Below are 16,644 nucleotides of genomic sequence, written 5' to 3' on the forward strand. Positions count from 1 at the left end.
TGGGAGGAGAGAAGCCGGAACCTTTCTGCGCGGCTCGGCGGGCCCTTTTCCGCGATGGACTCGCAATGGCGGCCCCCATGGACGAGGCGCAGGGCGGGCGGCAGAAGGAGGAGAAGGCGGAGAATGGCGGCTCGGAGCCCGGAGCCGCGCCGTACGGCAACTTCACCAACTACTACCGCTTCAACCCACCGGCCGAGAGGCTGCGGCTGCTGCCGGCCGCCGATTTAGCGGCGGAATTGGCTGCGGGAGGCGGTGGAGGAGCGGGGTCGCTGGCGCTGGACGTGGGCTGCAACACTGGAGTACGAGGCATCTCTCTGCCCGGGGCCCGGGGGGAGGAGATCATTGACTGTGTGGCTGCCTCAAAGATGCCCATTCGCCTCCCCCACTCGCCACAGGGTGCAAGAGGCGCTCCCTCCCTCTTGGTTGCTTGGTCCTCCAAAATATTCCAAATTGAATTTAAACTGGAGGTGGAGGGAGTTCCTCAGTTGCAGGGAGGAGGGGGAAGCTCCCCATTATTCCTAGTGTACTGCGAAACAACTCTGGTATTGAAACCAGCCATCATAGAAACATAGACAATAGGTGCAGGAGGAGGCCATTCAAGCCCTTCGAGCCAGCACCGCCATTCAATATGATCAGGGCTGATCGTCCCCAATCAATACCCCGTGCCTGCCTTCTCCCCATATCTCTTGATTCCACTAGCCCCTAGAGCTCTATCTAACTCTCTCTTAAATCCATCCAGTGGCTTGGCCTCCACTGCCCTCTGTGGCAGGGAATTCCACAAATTCACAACTCTCTGGGTGAAAATGTTTTTTCTCACCTCAGTCTTAAATGGCCTCCCCCCCTTTATTCTAAGACTGTGGCCCCTGGTTCTGGACTCACCCAACATTGGGAACATTTTTCCTGCATCTAGCTTGTCCAGTCCTTTTATAATTTTATATGTTTCTATAAGAACCCCCCCTCATCCTTCTAAACTCCAGTGAATACAAGTTCATCTGCCGTTCAGTCAATTGATTCGCTTCCCTCGAGTCTCACTGCGGGCCTCTCGCCAGTAATGTTGCCAGGTTCTCTTCTACCAAGCTCTTTCCGTTGGCAATTTGGCCCAACCGTGCAAGCTGAATTTGGCAAATCCAGTCCACCCACGGGGGCAAAGGTCATTTGCATTGACAATGGTCTCCCCTCTTGGGTTCACTTCCCCTGGAATCCTGGCAGCAGTATTGGGTTTAGTGTAGAAAACTTGTCCGAAATTTGAGTGCAAGTCCGATGTCTGTTTTCTTGCTGACTGGTAAAGGCACCCTGATGTGGGGTGTCTTTACCAGCCAGTGTATGGGTCAATGGCAACAAGAAATGCCAATGTAATTCTGTTTGTGTGATTCTGAGCCATGTTCTCGTGACAGCGTATTTAGAACAGCCAAGGTTATTCAAACCTGCTTCTTCTTGCGTATGGCGTGCGCAGCCTAAAGTTGTAGGATAACTTAGTCTATTTGATCTTATTTGATTGTGCACGCCAGGTTGATTGCATTCGTTGAAACAGGGCGGACCACGTGAAGGTTGCAATCTCCCACCCCAAGAAACCGGCAAAGATATTTTACTGCAAAGTTATGCCCCTGTCCCACTTAGGAAACCTGAGCGGAAGTCTCTGGAGACTTTGCGCCCCACCCAAGGTTTCCGTGCAGTTCCCGGAGGTTTTTGTCAGTCTCCCTACCTGCTTCCACTAGCTGCAACCTCCAGCAACCACCTGCAACCTCCTGGAACCACAGGTTTCCTAAGTGGGACCCGGGCATTATGCTCCTGTCCCACTTAGGAAACCTGAACGGATCAGTCGTCACGCTTTGAATGTCATTTGCTTATGGATTATCTATCCAGCTCCTTTATCCTACTGGTTAACAGATTTCCATTCCTAAGCATTTGTTTTTAGAAATTAGAGATACAGTGCGGAAATAGGCCCTTCGGCCCACTGAGTCCACGCCGCCCAGCGATCGCCCCGTACACTAGCTGCACTGTCTGACACACACTAGGAATAATTTCCAATTTTACAGAAGCCAATTAACCTACTAACCTGGACCTCGGTGTGAGGGGGTTGGGGTGTGAGGGGGGTGGGGGGGGGTGGGAGGGAGTGTGAGGGGGGGGGGGTGGAAGTGAGGAGAGGGTTGGAGGGAACCAAAGGTCTTGTTCAACTCTCATTCAGTGTTTGATTCATTGAAAGACACAGCAGAGAAACAGGCCCTTCGGCCCACCGAGTCCATATGGATCACCATCACCTGTTCACACTAGTTCTCAATTGTCCCACTTTCCCATTCACACATCTATGGGATGTTGGAGGAAATCTGGGCACCCGGAGGAAGCCCACGCAGGCACGGGGAACATGCAAACTCCACTCTCTCACACTCTCACACCACCTGAGGTCAGGATCGAATCTGGCTCTCTGTTGCTGTGAAGCAACAGGTCTACTAGCTGAGCCACTGTGTTGCCAATATTGCTTTGCTTTCTTTGCCACCCTGTCTACCCGTGATGCCACTTTTAGGGAACTGTGTACACTTGAGTCTCTCTATTCTACAACACCCCTTCTCGTCGAGCCGGCATTTCAACTGGGTCGTGTAGGAAGGAGCTGAGGATGCTGGTTCACACCAAAGATAGACACAAAGTGCTGGAGCAACTCAGCGGCTCTGGAGAAGAGGAGCGGGTGATGTTTGGGCTTGAGACCCTTCTTCAGCTGGGTAACGTGGTTCATGGCTCATTTGCCATTCTGTTTGAAATGTTTGGTTCATTATATCTGCGCTCTTGTACGTTGCAAGTAAAACGCTGTCTAAATAAATCTCTCTGCAGGATTTCAGTGTGGCCGTCTACAAGCACCTGTGTGAGCTGGGACAAGACCTGAAGCTGCTTGGTTGTGACATTGATGCCGACCTGATTCAACGGGCCACAGATTCCAATCCTTATCCCGAATCCATCAGGTACATCACCCTGGATGTGATGGACCCTGTTTGGCGAGAGGCTGCGCTCAGGCCCCACTTGGACAGGTGCCGGCGCGCCTCGTTTGATATTTGCTTCTGCATGTCGGTGACCATGTGGATCCACCTCCACCACGGAGACCGCGGGCTGCTCGACTTCCTGCTCTGGCTGTCGGGCCTTTGCCGGACCCTGCTCATCGAGCCGCAGCCTTGGAAGTGCTACCGCTCGGCTGCCCGCCGGCTGCGCAAGCTCGGGCACGACACCTTCGACCACTTCAAGACCCTTGCCATCAAAGGGGACGTGGCCCAGAAGATTCAGCAGTTCCTCATTGCCGACTGCAACATGGAGTTGGTCCGGTGTTTTGGGAACACCAACTGGGACCGCAGTTTGCTGCTGTTTAAGAAATGCTCCCTGAACTAAGGCTGAACCAAGTGCATTCTAGTGCAATAGACAATGGGTGCAGGAGTAGGCCATTTGGCCCTTCGAGCCAGCCCTGCAGCTAACCACCCACCACAAATCCACCTTAAACTGTTGAAATTATAACTCTTTTTACACACTAAACGTGTCTGCGTTTTATATAGTCATTGATGAATTTGTTATCGAGACCTGGTCTTATTGAAACCAAGACGTATCAGTTTAGTTTAGTTTAGAGATACAGCCTGGAAACAGGCCCTTCGGCCCATCGAGTCCGCGCCGACCAGCGATCCCCGCACACTAACACTACCCTACACACATGAGGGACAATTTACATTTATACCCAGCCAATTAACCTACACACCTGTATATTTTTGGAGTGTGGGAGGAAACCGGAGACCCTCTCCCCCCAACTCTCCCCTGGCTATCAGGTCAGTGGCATGAAATGGGTGCAATCTCTGCCGCTTGTTATATTGTCCAACACCACAAGGTGTCAGCAGAGAACCGTGTGTCTCCTCTGTGGGGAGATAGACATGAAATGGCCCAGTGTCAGAAAGCTTGTACTCCTCAACATTCAGTAGACTGATCTGGCAAACCTCACATTCTGCTGTTGATTTAATGTATCTATTGGCAGAGCAATCAATCCCGGACAGATCACCTTCCCCTGCGTTCAATTTGGAAGATATTACAGAGATACAGCACGGAAACAGGCCCTTCGGCCCACCTAGTCCGTGCTGACCAGCGATCCCCGCATGCTAACACTATCCTACACACACTGGGGACAATTTACATTGATACCAAGCCAATTGGCCTACAAACCTGTACGTCTTTGGTGTGTGGGGGGAAATGGAGCACCCGGAGAAAACCCACGCAGGTCACGGGGAGAACGTGCAAACTCCACACAGACAGCACCCGTAGTCATGATGGAACCCGAGGTCTCTGGCACTGTGAGGCAGCAACTCTACCCGCTGCACCACCGTGCCGCCCCTAGTGTTATCCAATTGTGTAGGATGGAACCGCAGGTGCTGGTTTACCAAGGATGGACACAACATGCTGGAGTAACTCAGCAGGACAGGCAGCATCTCTGGAGAGAAGGAATGGGTGATGTTTCTGGTCGAGACCCTTCTTCAGACTGAATATTCCACCCTCTGTTTCTAGTCTTCACTGCTTCACCATGTGCATGGATGTTAGAGTCACACAGCCAACCCATCCACGCCAACCAACATGTCCCAGCTACACTAGTCCCACCCGCCTGCGTTTGGCCCATATCCCTCTAAACCTGCCCTATCCATGTACCTGTTCAACGTTCACATGCTCCGTTCCCCGGCTTCAAGAAGATTTCCGTGGCTAGCTCTTAAGCTTTCTAACATTCCAGCATCTGAAGTTCCTTCCCAGATGTTACCCGGCAACTGAACCATCCCATCACCCACTAGAGAGTGGTCCTGATCACCCATCGACCTCATTGGGGGCCATTGACCTATCTTTGATCAGACTTTACTAGACTTTATCTTGCACAAAACATTATTCCCTTATCCTGTATCTGTACACTGTGGATGGCCCGATGGTAATCATGTACAGTCTTCCCGCTGACTGGTTAGCATGCAACAAGAAAGCTTTTCACTGTACCTCGCCACACGGGACAATAAACTAACCCAGCGGTATGAATATTGACTTCTCTAATTTCAACTAACACGTGGACCCCCCTCTCCCCTCCTCCCACTATCCCCCCTCCTCCCACTATACCCTCTCCCTCTCTCTCCCTCCCTCTCTCTCTCTCTCTCCCCCTCTCCCTCTCTCCCCCTCTCCCTCTCTCTCTCTCTCTCTCTCCCTCTCCCTCTCTCCCCCCCTCTCCCCCCCTCTCTCCCCCCCTCCCACTATCCCCCTCTCTCCCCTCTCTCCCCCTCTCTCCCCTTTCTCCCTCTCTCTGCCCCTCTCCCCCTCTCCCCCTCTCCTCCTCTCCTCCCTTCCCCCTCTCCCTCCCTCTTTCCCCCTCTCGTTGTCACCTCTTCCACAACCAACAATGGGCCATTGTGGGCTCCACCTTTCCAGGATAATTTCTTCTGTACCTTTTCACACCTCTCGTTTCCCTCTCCCCTGGCTCTCAGTCTGAAGAAGGGTCTCGACCCAAAACACCACCTATTCCCCCTCTCCAGAGATGCTGCCTGACCCGCTGAGTAACAGTTACTCCAGCATTCTGTGTCTATCTCCGGTGTAAAGCAGCATCCACAGTTGCTGCCCACACAGAGAGTGACTATCAGGTCACTGGCATGAAATGGGTGCAATCTCTGCCGCTTGTTATATTGTCCAACACCACAAGGTGTCAGCAGAGAGCCGTGTGTCTCCTCTGTGGGGAGATAGACATGAAATGGCCCTTGTCAGAAAGCTTGTACTCCTCAACATTCACCAGACTGATCTGGCAAACCTCACATTCTGCTGTTGATTTAATGTATCTATTGGCAGAGCAATCAATCCCGGACAGATCACCTTCCCCTGCGTTCAATTTGGAAGATATTACAGAGATACAGCGCAGAAACAGGCCCATCGGCCCACCTAGTCCGTGCTGACCAGCGATCCCCGCATGCTAACACTATCCTACACACACTGGGGACAATTTACATTGATACCAAGCCAATTGGCCTACAAACATGTACGTCTTTGGTGTGTGGGGGGAAATGGAGCACCCGGAGAAAACCCACACAGGTCACGGGGAGAACGTGCAAACTCCGCACAGACAGCACCCATAGTCAGGATGGAACCCAGGTCTCTGGCGCTGTGAGGCAGCAGCTCTACCCGCTGCACCACCGTGCCGACCCTAGTGTTATCCAATTGTGTAGGAAGGAACCGCAGGTGCTGGTTTACCAAGAATGGACACAAAATGCTGGAGTAACTCAGCGGGAGAGGTAGCATCTCTGGAGAGAAGGAATGGGTGATGTTTCTGGTCGAGACCCTTCTTCAGACTGAATATCCCACCCTCTGTTTCTAGTCTTCACTGCTTCACCTTGTGCATGGATGTTAGAGTCACACAGCCAACCCATCCTCGCCAACCAACATGTCCCAGCTACACTAGTCCCACCCGCCTGCGTTTGGCCCATATCCCTCTAAACCTGTCCTATCCATGTACCTGTTCAACGTTCACATGCTCCGTTCCCCGGCTTCAAGAAGATTTCCGTGGCTAGCTCTTAAGCTTTCTAAGATTCCAGCATCTGAAGTTCCTTCCCAGATGTTACCCGGCAACTGAACCATCCCATCACCCACTAGAGAGTGGTCCTGATCGCCCATCGACCTCATTGGGGGCCATTGACCTATCTTTGATCAGACTTTACTAGACTTTATCTTGCACAAAATATTATCCCCTTATCCTGTATCTGTACACTGTGGACGGCCCGTTTGTAATCATGTACAGTCTTCCCGCTGACTGGTTAGCATGCAACAAGAAAGCTTTTCACTGTACCTCGCCACACGGGACAATAAACTAACCCAGCGGTATGTATATTGACTTCTCTAATTTCAACTAACCCATGGACTCCCCCTCTCCCCCCTCCCACTATCTCCCTCTCTCCCTCTCCCCCCTCTCCCCTTCTCTCTGCCCCTCTCTCTGCCCCCCTCTCTCCCTCTCTCCCTCTCTCCCCCTCTCCCCCCTTCCCCCTCTCCCTCCCTCTTTCCCCCTCTCGTTGTCACCTCTTCCACAGCCAACAATGGGCCATTGTGGGCTCCACCTTTCCAGGATAATTTCTTCTGTACCTTTTCACACCTCTCGTTTCCCTCTCCCCTGGCTCTCAGTCTGAGGAAGGGTCTCGACCCGAAACACCACCTATTCCCCCTCTCCAGAGATGCTGCCTGTCCCGCTGAGTAACAGTTACTCCAGCATTCTGTGTCTATCTCCGGTGTAAAGCAGCATCCACAGTTGCTGCCCACACAGAGAGTGACTATCAGGTCACTGGCATGAAATGGGTGCAATCACTGCCGCTTGTTATATTGTCCAACACCACAAGGTGTCAGCAGAGAGCCGTGTGTCTCCTCTGTGGGGAGATAGACATGAAATGGCCCTTGTCAGAAAGCTTGTACTCCTCAACATTCACCAGACTGATCTGGCAAACCTCACATTCTGCTGTTGATTTAATGTATCTATTGGCAGAGCAATCAATCCCGGACAGATCACCTTCCCCTGCGTTCAATTTGGAAGATATTACAGAGATACAGCGCAGAAACAGGCCCATCGGCCCACCTAGTCCGTGCTGACCAGCGATCCCCGCATGCTAACACTATCCTACACACACTGGGGACAATTTACATTGATACCAAGCCAATTGGCCTCCAAACCTGTACGTCTTTGGCGTGTGGGGGGAAATGGAGCACCCGGAGAAAATCCACACAGGTCACGGGGAGAACGTGCAAACTCCACACAGACAGCACCTGTAGTCATGATCTAACCCAGCGGTATGAATATTGATTTCTCTAATTTCAAGTAACCCGTGGACTCCCCCTCTCACCCCTCTCGCCCCCTCTCCCCCTCTCTCTGCCCCTCTCTCTGCCCCTCTCTCTCCCCCCCTCTCCCCCCTTCTCCCTCTCTCCCCCTCTCCCCCTCTCCCCCTCTCCCCCTCTCCCCCTCTCCCCCTCTCCCCCTCTCCCCCTCACCCCCTCACCCCCTCTCGTCCTCCCCCCCTCTCCCCCCTCTGCCCCTCTCTCTCCCCCTCTCCCTCTCTCCCCCTCTCCCCCTCTCCCCCTCACCCCTCTCGTCCTCCCCCCCTCTCCCCCCTCTGCCCCTCTCTCTGCCCCTCTCTCTCCCCCTCTCTCCCCCTCTCTCCCCCCTCCCCCTCTCTCCCCCCTCCCCCTCTCTCTCCCCCTCCTCTCCTCCTCCCTGCCCCCTCTCCCTCCCTCTTTCCCCCTCTCATTGTCGCCTCTTCCACAACCAACAATGGACCATTGTGGGCTCCGCCTTTCCAGGATAATTTCTTCTGTACCTTTTCACACCTCTCGTTTCCCTCTCCCCTGGCTCTCAGTCTGAAGAAGGGTCTCGACCCGAAACACCACCTATTCCCCCTCTCCAGAGATGCTGCCTGACCCGCTGAGTAACAGTTACTCCAGCATTCTGTGTCTATCTCCGGTGTAAAGCAACATCCACAGTTGCTGCCCACACAGAGAGTGACTATCAGGTCACTGGCATGAAATGGGTGCAATCTCTGCCGCTTGTTATATTGTCCAACACCACAAGGTGTCAGCAGAGAGCCGTGTGTCTCCTCTGTGGGGAGATAGACATGAAATGGCCCTTGTCAGAAAGCTTGTACTCCTCAACATTCACCAGACTGATCTGGCAAACCTCACATTCTGCTGTTGATTTAATGTATCTATTGGCAGAGCAATCAATCCCGGACAGATCACCTTCCCCTGCGTTCAATTTGGAAGATATTACAGAGATACAGCGCAGAAACAGGCCCATCGGCCCACCTAGTCCGTGCTGACCAGCGATCCCCGCATGCTAACACTATCCTACACACACTGGGGACAATTTACATTGATACCAAGCCAATTGGCCTACAAACCTGTACGTCTTTGGTGTGTGGGGGGAAATGGAGCACCCGGAGAAAACCCACGCAGGTCACGGGGAGAACGTGCAAACTCCACACAGACAGCACCTGTAGTCATGATGGAACCCAGGTCTCTGGCGCTGTGAGGCAGCAACTCTACCCGCTGCACCACCGTGCCGCCCCTAGTGTTATCCAATTGTGTAGGAAGGAACCGCAGGTGCTGGTTTACCAAGGATGGACACAACATGCTGGAGTAACTCAGCGGGACAGGTAGCATCTCTGCAGAGAAGGAATGGGTGACGTTTCGGGTCGAGACCCTTCTTCAGACTGAATATTCCACCCTCTGTTTCTAGTCTTCACTGCTTCACCATGTGCATGGATGTTAGAGTCACACAGCCAACCCATCCACGCCAACCAACATGTCCCAGCTACACTAGTCCCACCCGCCTGCGTTTGGCCCATATCCCTCTAAACCTGCCCTATCCATGTACCTGTTCAACGTTCACATGCTCCGTTCCCCGGCTTCAAGAAGATTTCCGTGGCTAGCTCTTAAGCTTTCTAAGATTCCAGCATCTGAAGTTCCTTCCCAGATGTTACCCGGCAACTGAACCATCCCATCACCCACTAGAGAGTGGTCCTGATTACCCATCGACCTCATTGGGGGCCATTGACCTATCTTTGATCAGACTTTACTAGACTTTATCTTGCACAAAACATTATCCCCTTATCCTGTATCTGTACACTGTGGACGGCCCGATTGTAATCATGTACAGTCTTCCCGCTGACTGGTTAGCATGCAACAAGAAAGCTTTTCACTGTATCTCGCCACACGGGACAATAAACTAACCCAGCGGTATGAATATTGACTTCTCTAATTTCAACTAACCCGTGGACCCCCCTCTCCCCCCTCTCCCCCCTCTCCCCTCCTCCCACTATCCCCCCCCTCCTCCCACTATCACCCCCCTCTCTCCCCACCCTCTCCCTCTCTCTCTCTCTCTCTCTCTCTCCCTCTCTCTCCCTCTCTCTCCCTCTCCCTCTCCCTCCTCCTCTCCTCCTCTCCCCCTCTCCCCCCCTCTCCCCCCTCCCCCCCCTCTCCCCCCTCTCCCCCTCTCCCCCTCTCCCCCTCCCACTATCTCCCTCTCTCCCTCTACCCCACCCCCTCTCCCCCTCACCTCCTCACCCTCTCCCTCTCCCCCTCTAACACCCCTCTCCATCTTTCCCCCTCTCCCTCTCTCCCCCCTCCCCCTCTCTCCCCCTCTCTCTCCCCCTCTCCTCCTCGTCCTCTCCTCCTCTCTTCCCCCTCTCCCTCCCTCTTTCCCCCTCTCGTTGTCGCCTCTTCCACAACAAACAATGGACCATTGTGGGCTCCACCTTTCCAGGATAATTTCTTCTGTACCTTTTCACACCTCTCGTTTCCCTCTCCCCTGGCTCTCAATCTGAAGAAGGGTCTCGACCCGAAACACCACCTATTCCCCCTCTCCAGAGATGCTGCCTGACCCGCTGAGTAACAGTTACTCCAGCATTCTGTGTCTATCTCCGGTGTAAAGCAACATCCACAGTTGCTGCCCACACAGAGAGTGGCTATCAGGTCACTGGCATGAAATGGGTGCAATCTCTGCCGCTTGTTATATTGTCCAACACCACAAGGTGTCAGCAGAGAACCGTGTGTCTCCTCTGTGGGGAGATAGACATGAAATGGCCCTTGTCAGAAAGCTTGTACTCCTCAACATTCACCAGACTGATCTGGCAAACCTCACATTCTGCTGTTGATTTAATGTATCTATTGGCAGAGCAATCAATCCCGGACAGATCACCTTCCCCTGCGTTCAATTTGGAAGATATTACAGAGATACAGCACGGAAACAGGCCCTTCGGCCCACCTAGTCCGTGCTGACCAGCGATCCCCGCATGCTAACACTATCCTACACACACTGGGGACAATTTACATTGATACCAAGCCAATTGGCCTCCAAACCTGTACGTCTTTGGCGTGTGGGGGGAAATGGAGCACCCGGAGAAAATCCACACAGGTCACGGGGAGAACGTGCAAACTCCACACAGACAGCACCTGTAGTCATGATCTAACCCAGCGATATGAATATTGATTTCTCTAATTTCAAGTAACCCGTGGACTCCCCCTCTCACCCCTCTCTCCCCCCCTCTCTGCCCCTCTCTCCCCCCTTCTCCCCTCTCCCCCCTTCTCCCTCTCTCCCCCTCTCCCCCTCTTCCCCTCTCCCCCTTGCCTCCTCACCTCCTCTCTCCCCCTCTCCCCCCTCTCCCCCACTCTCTGCCCCTCTCTCTGCCCCTCTCTCTCCCCCCTCTCCCCCCGTCTCCCCCCTCTCCCCCTCTCCCCCTCTCCCCCTCTCCCCCTCTCCCCCTCTCCTCCTCCCTTCCTCTCCTCCTCTCCTCCTCTACTCCTCTCCTCCTCTCCTCCTCTCCTCCTCTCCTCCCCCCCTTCCCCCTCTCCCTCCCTCTTTCCCCCTCTCGTTGTCACCTCTTCCACAACCAACAATGGACCATTGTGGGCTCCACCTTTCCAGGATAATTTCTTCTGTACCTTTTCACACCTCTCGTTTCCCTCTCCCCTGGCTCTCAGTCTGAAGAAGTGTCTCGACCCGAAACACTACCTATTCCCCCTCTCCAGAGATGCTGCCTGACCCGCTGAGTAACAGTTACTCCAGCATTCTGTGTCTATCTCCGGTGTAAAGCAACATCCACAGTTGCTGCCCACACAGAGAGTGACTATCAGGTCACTGGCATGAAATGGGTGCAATCTCTGCCGCTTGTTATATTGTCCAACACCACAAGGTGTCAGCAGAGAGCCGTGTGTCTCCTCTGTGGGGAGATAGACATGAAATGGCCCTTGTCAGAAAGCTTGTACTCCTCAACATTCACCAGACTGATCTGGCAAACCTCACATTCTGCTGTTGATTTAATGTATCTATTGGCAGAGCAATCAATCCCGGACAGATCACCTTCCCCTGCGTTCAATTTGGAAGATATTATAGAGATACAGCACGGAAACAGGCCCTTCAGCCCACCTAGTCCGTGCTGACCAGCGATCCCCGCATGCTAACACTATCCTACACATACTGGGGACAATTTACATTGATACCAAGCCAATTGGCCTACAAACCTGTACGTCTTTGGTGTGTGGGGGGAAATGGAGCACCCGGAGAAAACCCATGCGGGTCACGGGGAGAACGTGCAAACTCCGCACAGACAGCACCTGTAGTCAGGATGGAACCCAGGTCTCTGGCGCTGTGAGGCAGCATCACTACCCGCTGCACCACCGTGCCGCCCCTAGTGTTATCCAATTGTGTAGGAAGGAACCGCAGGTGCTGGTTTACCAAGGATGGACACAACATGCTGGAGTAACTCAGCGGGACAGGCAGCATCTCTGGAGAGAAGGAATGGGTGATGTTTCTGGTCGAGACCCTTCTTCAGACTGAATATCCCACCCTCTGTTTCTAGTCTTCACTGCTTCACCATGTGCATGGATGTTAGAGTCACACAGCCAACCCATCCACGCCAACCAACATGTCCCAGCTACACTAGTCCCACCCGCCTGCGTTTGGCCCATATCCCTCTAAACCTGCCCTATCCATGTACCTGTTCAACGTTCACATGCTCCGTTCCCCGGCTTCAAGAAGATTTCCGTGGCTAGCTCTTAAGCTTTCTAAGATTCCAGCATCTGAAGTTCCTTCCCAGATGTTACCCGGCAACTGAACCATCCCATCACCCACTAGAGAGTGGTCCTGATCACCCATCGACCTCATTGGGGCCATTGACCTATCTTTGATCAGACTTTACTAGACTTTATCTTGCACAAAACATTATCCCCTTATCCTGTATCTGTACACTGTGGACGGCCCGATTGTAATCATGTACAGTCTTCCCGCTGACTGGTTAGCATGCAACAAGAAAGCTTTTCACTGTACCTCGCCACACGGGACAATAAACTAACCCAGCGGTATGAATATTGACTTCTCTAATTTCAACTAACCCGTGGACCCCCCTCTCCCCCCTCCCACTATCTCCCTCTCTCCCTCTCTCCCTCCCCCTCCCCTCTCCCCCTCACCTCCTCACCCTCTCCCCCCTCTCCATCTTTCCCCCCTCTCTCCCCCCTCCCCCTCTCCCTCCCCTCCCCACTCTCTCCTTCCCTCTCTCCCCTCTCCCCTTTCTCTCTCTCTCTCCCCACCCTCTCTCTCCCCCTTCCCCCCTCTCCCCCTCCCACTATCTCCCTCTCTACCTCTACCCCACCCCCTCTCCCCCTCACTTCCTCACCCTCTCCCTCTCCCCCTCTAGCACCCCTCTCCATCTTCCCCCCCTCTCCCTCTCTCCCCTCCCTCTCTCCCCCCTCCCTCTCTCCCCCCCCTCTCCCCCCTCTCCCCTCCTCCCACTATCCTCCCCTCCTCCCACTATCCCCCCTCTCAGCCCCTCTCCCCCTCTCTCCCCCTCCTCCCCCTCTCATCTCCCTCTCTCTCCCTCTCTCTCTCCTCTCTCTCTCCCCTCTCTCTCTCCCTCTCTCTGTGCCCCCCTCTCCCCCCTCTCCCGCCCCTCTCCCCCTCTCCCCCCCTCTCCCCTCCTCTCCCCCTCTCCCCTCTCTCCCCCTCTCCCCCTCACTCTCTCCCCCTCTCCCTCTCTCTCCCCCTCTCCTCCTCTCCTCCCTCCTCCCCCCCTTCCCCCTCTCCCTCCCTCTTTCCCCCTCTCGTTGTCGCCTCTTCCACAACCAACAATGGACCATTGTGGGCTCCACCTTTCCAGGATAATTACTTCTGTACCTTTTCACACCTCTCGTTTCCCTCTCCCCTGGCTCTCAGTCTGAAGAAGGGTCTCGACCCAAAACACCACCTATTCCCCCTCTCCAGAGATGCTGCCTGACCCGCTGAGTAACAGTTACTCCAGCATTCTGTGTCTATCTCCGGTGTAAAGCAACATCCACAGTTGCTGCCCACACAGAGAGTGACTATCAGGTCACTGGCATGAAATGGGTGCAATCTCTGCCGCTTGTTATATTGTCCAACACCACAAGGTGTCAGCAGAGAGCCGTGTGTCTCCTCTGTGGGGAGATAGACATGAAATGGCCCTTGTCAGAAAGCTTGTACTCCTCAACATTCACCAGACTGATCTGGCAAACCTCACATTCTGCTGTTGATTTAAAGTATCTATTGGCAGAGCAATCAATCCCGGACAGATCACCTTCCCCTGCGTTCAATTTGGAAGATATTACAGAGATACAGCACGGAAACAGGCCCTTCGGCCCACCTAGTCCGTGCTGACCAGCGATCCCCGCATGCTAACACTATCCTACACACACTGGGGACAATTTACATTGATACCAAGCCAATTGGCCTCCAAACCTGTACGTCTTTGGTGTGTGGGGGGAAATGGAGCACCCGGAGAAAATCCACACAGGTCACGGGGAGAACGTGCAAACTCCACACAGACAGCACCTGTAGTCATGATCTAACCCAGCGATAAGAATATTGATTTCTCTAATTTCAAGTAACCCGTGGACTCCCCCTCTCACCCCTCTCCCCCCCTCTCCCCCTCTCTCTGCCCCTCTCTCTGCCCCCTCTCTCCCCCCTTTCCCCTTCCCCCTCCCCCTCTCTCCCTCTCTCCCCCTCCCCCTCTCCTCCTCCTCCTCTCTCTCCCCCTCTCCCCCTCTCCCCCTCTTCCCCTCTCCCCCTCTCCCCCTCTCCTCCTCTCTCCTCCTCTCTCCCCCACTTCCCCCTCTCCCTCCCTCTTTCCCCCTCTCGTTGTCACCTCTTCCACAACCAACAATGGACCATTGTGGGCTCCGCCTTTCCAGGATAATTTCTTCTGTACCTTTTCACACCTCTCGTTTCCCTCTCCCCTGGCTCTCAGTCTGAAGAAGTGTCTCGACCCAAAACACCACCTATTCCCCCTCTCCAGAGATGCTGCCTGTCCCGCTGAGTAACAGTTACTCCAGCATTCTGTGTCTATCTCCGGTGTAAAGCAACATCCACAGTTGCTGCCCACACAGAGAGTGACTATCAGGTCACTGGCATGAAATGGGTGCAATCTCTGCCGCTTGTTATATTGTCCAACACCACAAGGTGTCAGCAGAGAGCCGTGTGTCTCCTCTGTGGGGAGATAGACATGAAATGGCCCTTGTCAGAAAGCTTGTACTCCTCAACATTCACCAGACTGATCTGGCAAACCTCACATTCTGCTGTTGATTTAATGTATCTATTGGCAGAGCAATCAATCCCGGACAGATCACCTTCCCCTGCGTTCAATTTGGAAGATATTACAGAGATACAGCGCAGAAACAGGCCCTTCGGCCCACCTAGTCCGTGCTGACCAGCGATCCCCGCATGCTAACACTATCCTACACACACTGGGGACAATTTACATTGATACCAAGCTAATTAGCCTACAAACCTGTACGTCTTTGGAGTGTGGGGGGAAATGGAGCACCCGGAGAAAATCCACACAGGTCACGGGGAGAACGTGCAAACTCCACACAGACAGCACCTGTAGTCATGATGGAACCCAAGGTCTCTGGCACTGTGAGGCAGCAGCTCTACCCGCTGCACCACCGTGTCGCCCCTAGTGTTATCCAATTGTGTAGGAAGGAACCGCAGGTGCTGGTTTACCAAGAATGGTCACAAAATGCTGGAGTAACTCAGCGGGACAGGCAGCATCTCTGGAGAGAAGGAATGGGTGATGTTTCTGGTCGAGACCCTTCTTCAGACTGAATATTCCACTCTCTGTTTCTAGTCTTCACTGCTTCACCATGTGCATGGATGTTAGAGTCACACAGCCAACCCATCCACGCCAACCAACATGTCCCAGCTACACTAGTCCCACCCGCCTGCGTTTGGCCCATATCCCTCTAAACCTGCCCTATCCATGTACCTGTTCTACGTTCACATGCTCCGTTCCCCGGCTTCAAGAAGATTTCCGTGGCTAGCTCTTAAGCTTTCTAAGATTCCAGCATCTGAAGTTCCTTCCCAGATGTTACCCGGCAACTGAACCATCCCATCACCCACTAGAGAGTGGTCCTGATCGCCCATCGACCTCATTGGGGGCCATTGACCTATCTTTGATCAGACTTTACTAGACTTTATCTTGCACAAAACATTATCCCCTTATCCTGTATCTGTACACTGTGGACGGCCCGATTGTAATCATGTACAGTCTTCCTGCTGACTGGTTAGCATGCAACAAGAAAGCTTTTCACTGTACCTCGCCACACGGGACAATAAACTAACCCAGCGGTATGAATATTGACTTCTCTAATTTCAACTAACCCGTGGACTCCCCCTCTCCCCCCTCCCACTATCTCCCTCTCTCCCTCTCCCCCTCCCCCTCTCTCCCCCCTCCCTCTCTCCCCCTCCCTCTCTCCCCTCCCCCTCTCTCCCCTCCCCCTCTCTCCCCTCTTCCCCTCTTTCTCTCTCCCCCTCTCCCCCTCTCTCTCCCCCTCTCCTCCTCTCCTCTCTCCTCCCTTCCCCCTCTCCCTCCCTCTTTCCCCCTCTCGTTGTCACCTCTTCCACAACCAACAATGGACCATTGTGGGCTCCACCTTTCCAGGATAATTTCTTCTGTACCTTTTCACACCTCTCGTTTCCCTCTCCCCTGGCTCTCAGTCTGAAGAAGTGTCTCGACCCAAAACGCCACCTATTCCCCCTCTCCAGAGATGCTGCCTGACCCGCTGAGTAACAGTTACTCCAGCATTCTGTGTCTAACTCCGGTGTAAAGCAACATCCACAGTTGCTGCCCACAC

The 16,644-nt window shown here is 53.7% G+C and overlaps 1 protein-coding gene across 1 annotated transcript; it reads left to right on the forward strand.

Moving 5' to 3' along the window:
* Window positions 1-65: 65 nt before the first annotated feature.
* On the forward strand, window positions 66-3,583 carry bcdin3d (BCDIN3 domain containing RNA methyltransferase). The gene is made up of 2 exons (XM_033017108.1): window positions 66-299; window positions 2,824-3,583. The coding sequence occupies exons 1-2, from the start codon at window positions 66-68 to the stop codon at window positions 3,367-3,369; spliced, it is 780 nt and encodes a 259-aa protein (XP_032872999.1). The 3' UTR covers window positions 3,370-3,583.
* Window positions 3,584-16,644: the final 13,061 nt, after the last annotated feature.

Source organism: Amblyraja radiata, unplaced genomic scaffold, assembly GCF_010909765.2.
Source record: "Amblyraja radiata isolate CabotCenter1 unplaced genomic scaffold, sAmbRad1.1.pri scaffold_915_ctg1, whole genome shotgun sequence".
Classification (NCBI taxonomy): Eukaryota; Metazoa; Chordata; class Chondrichthyes; order Rajiformes; family Rajidae; genus Amblyraja; species Amblyraja radiata.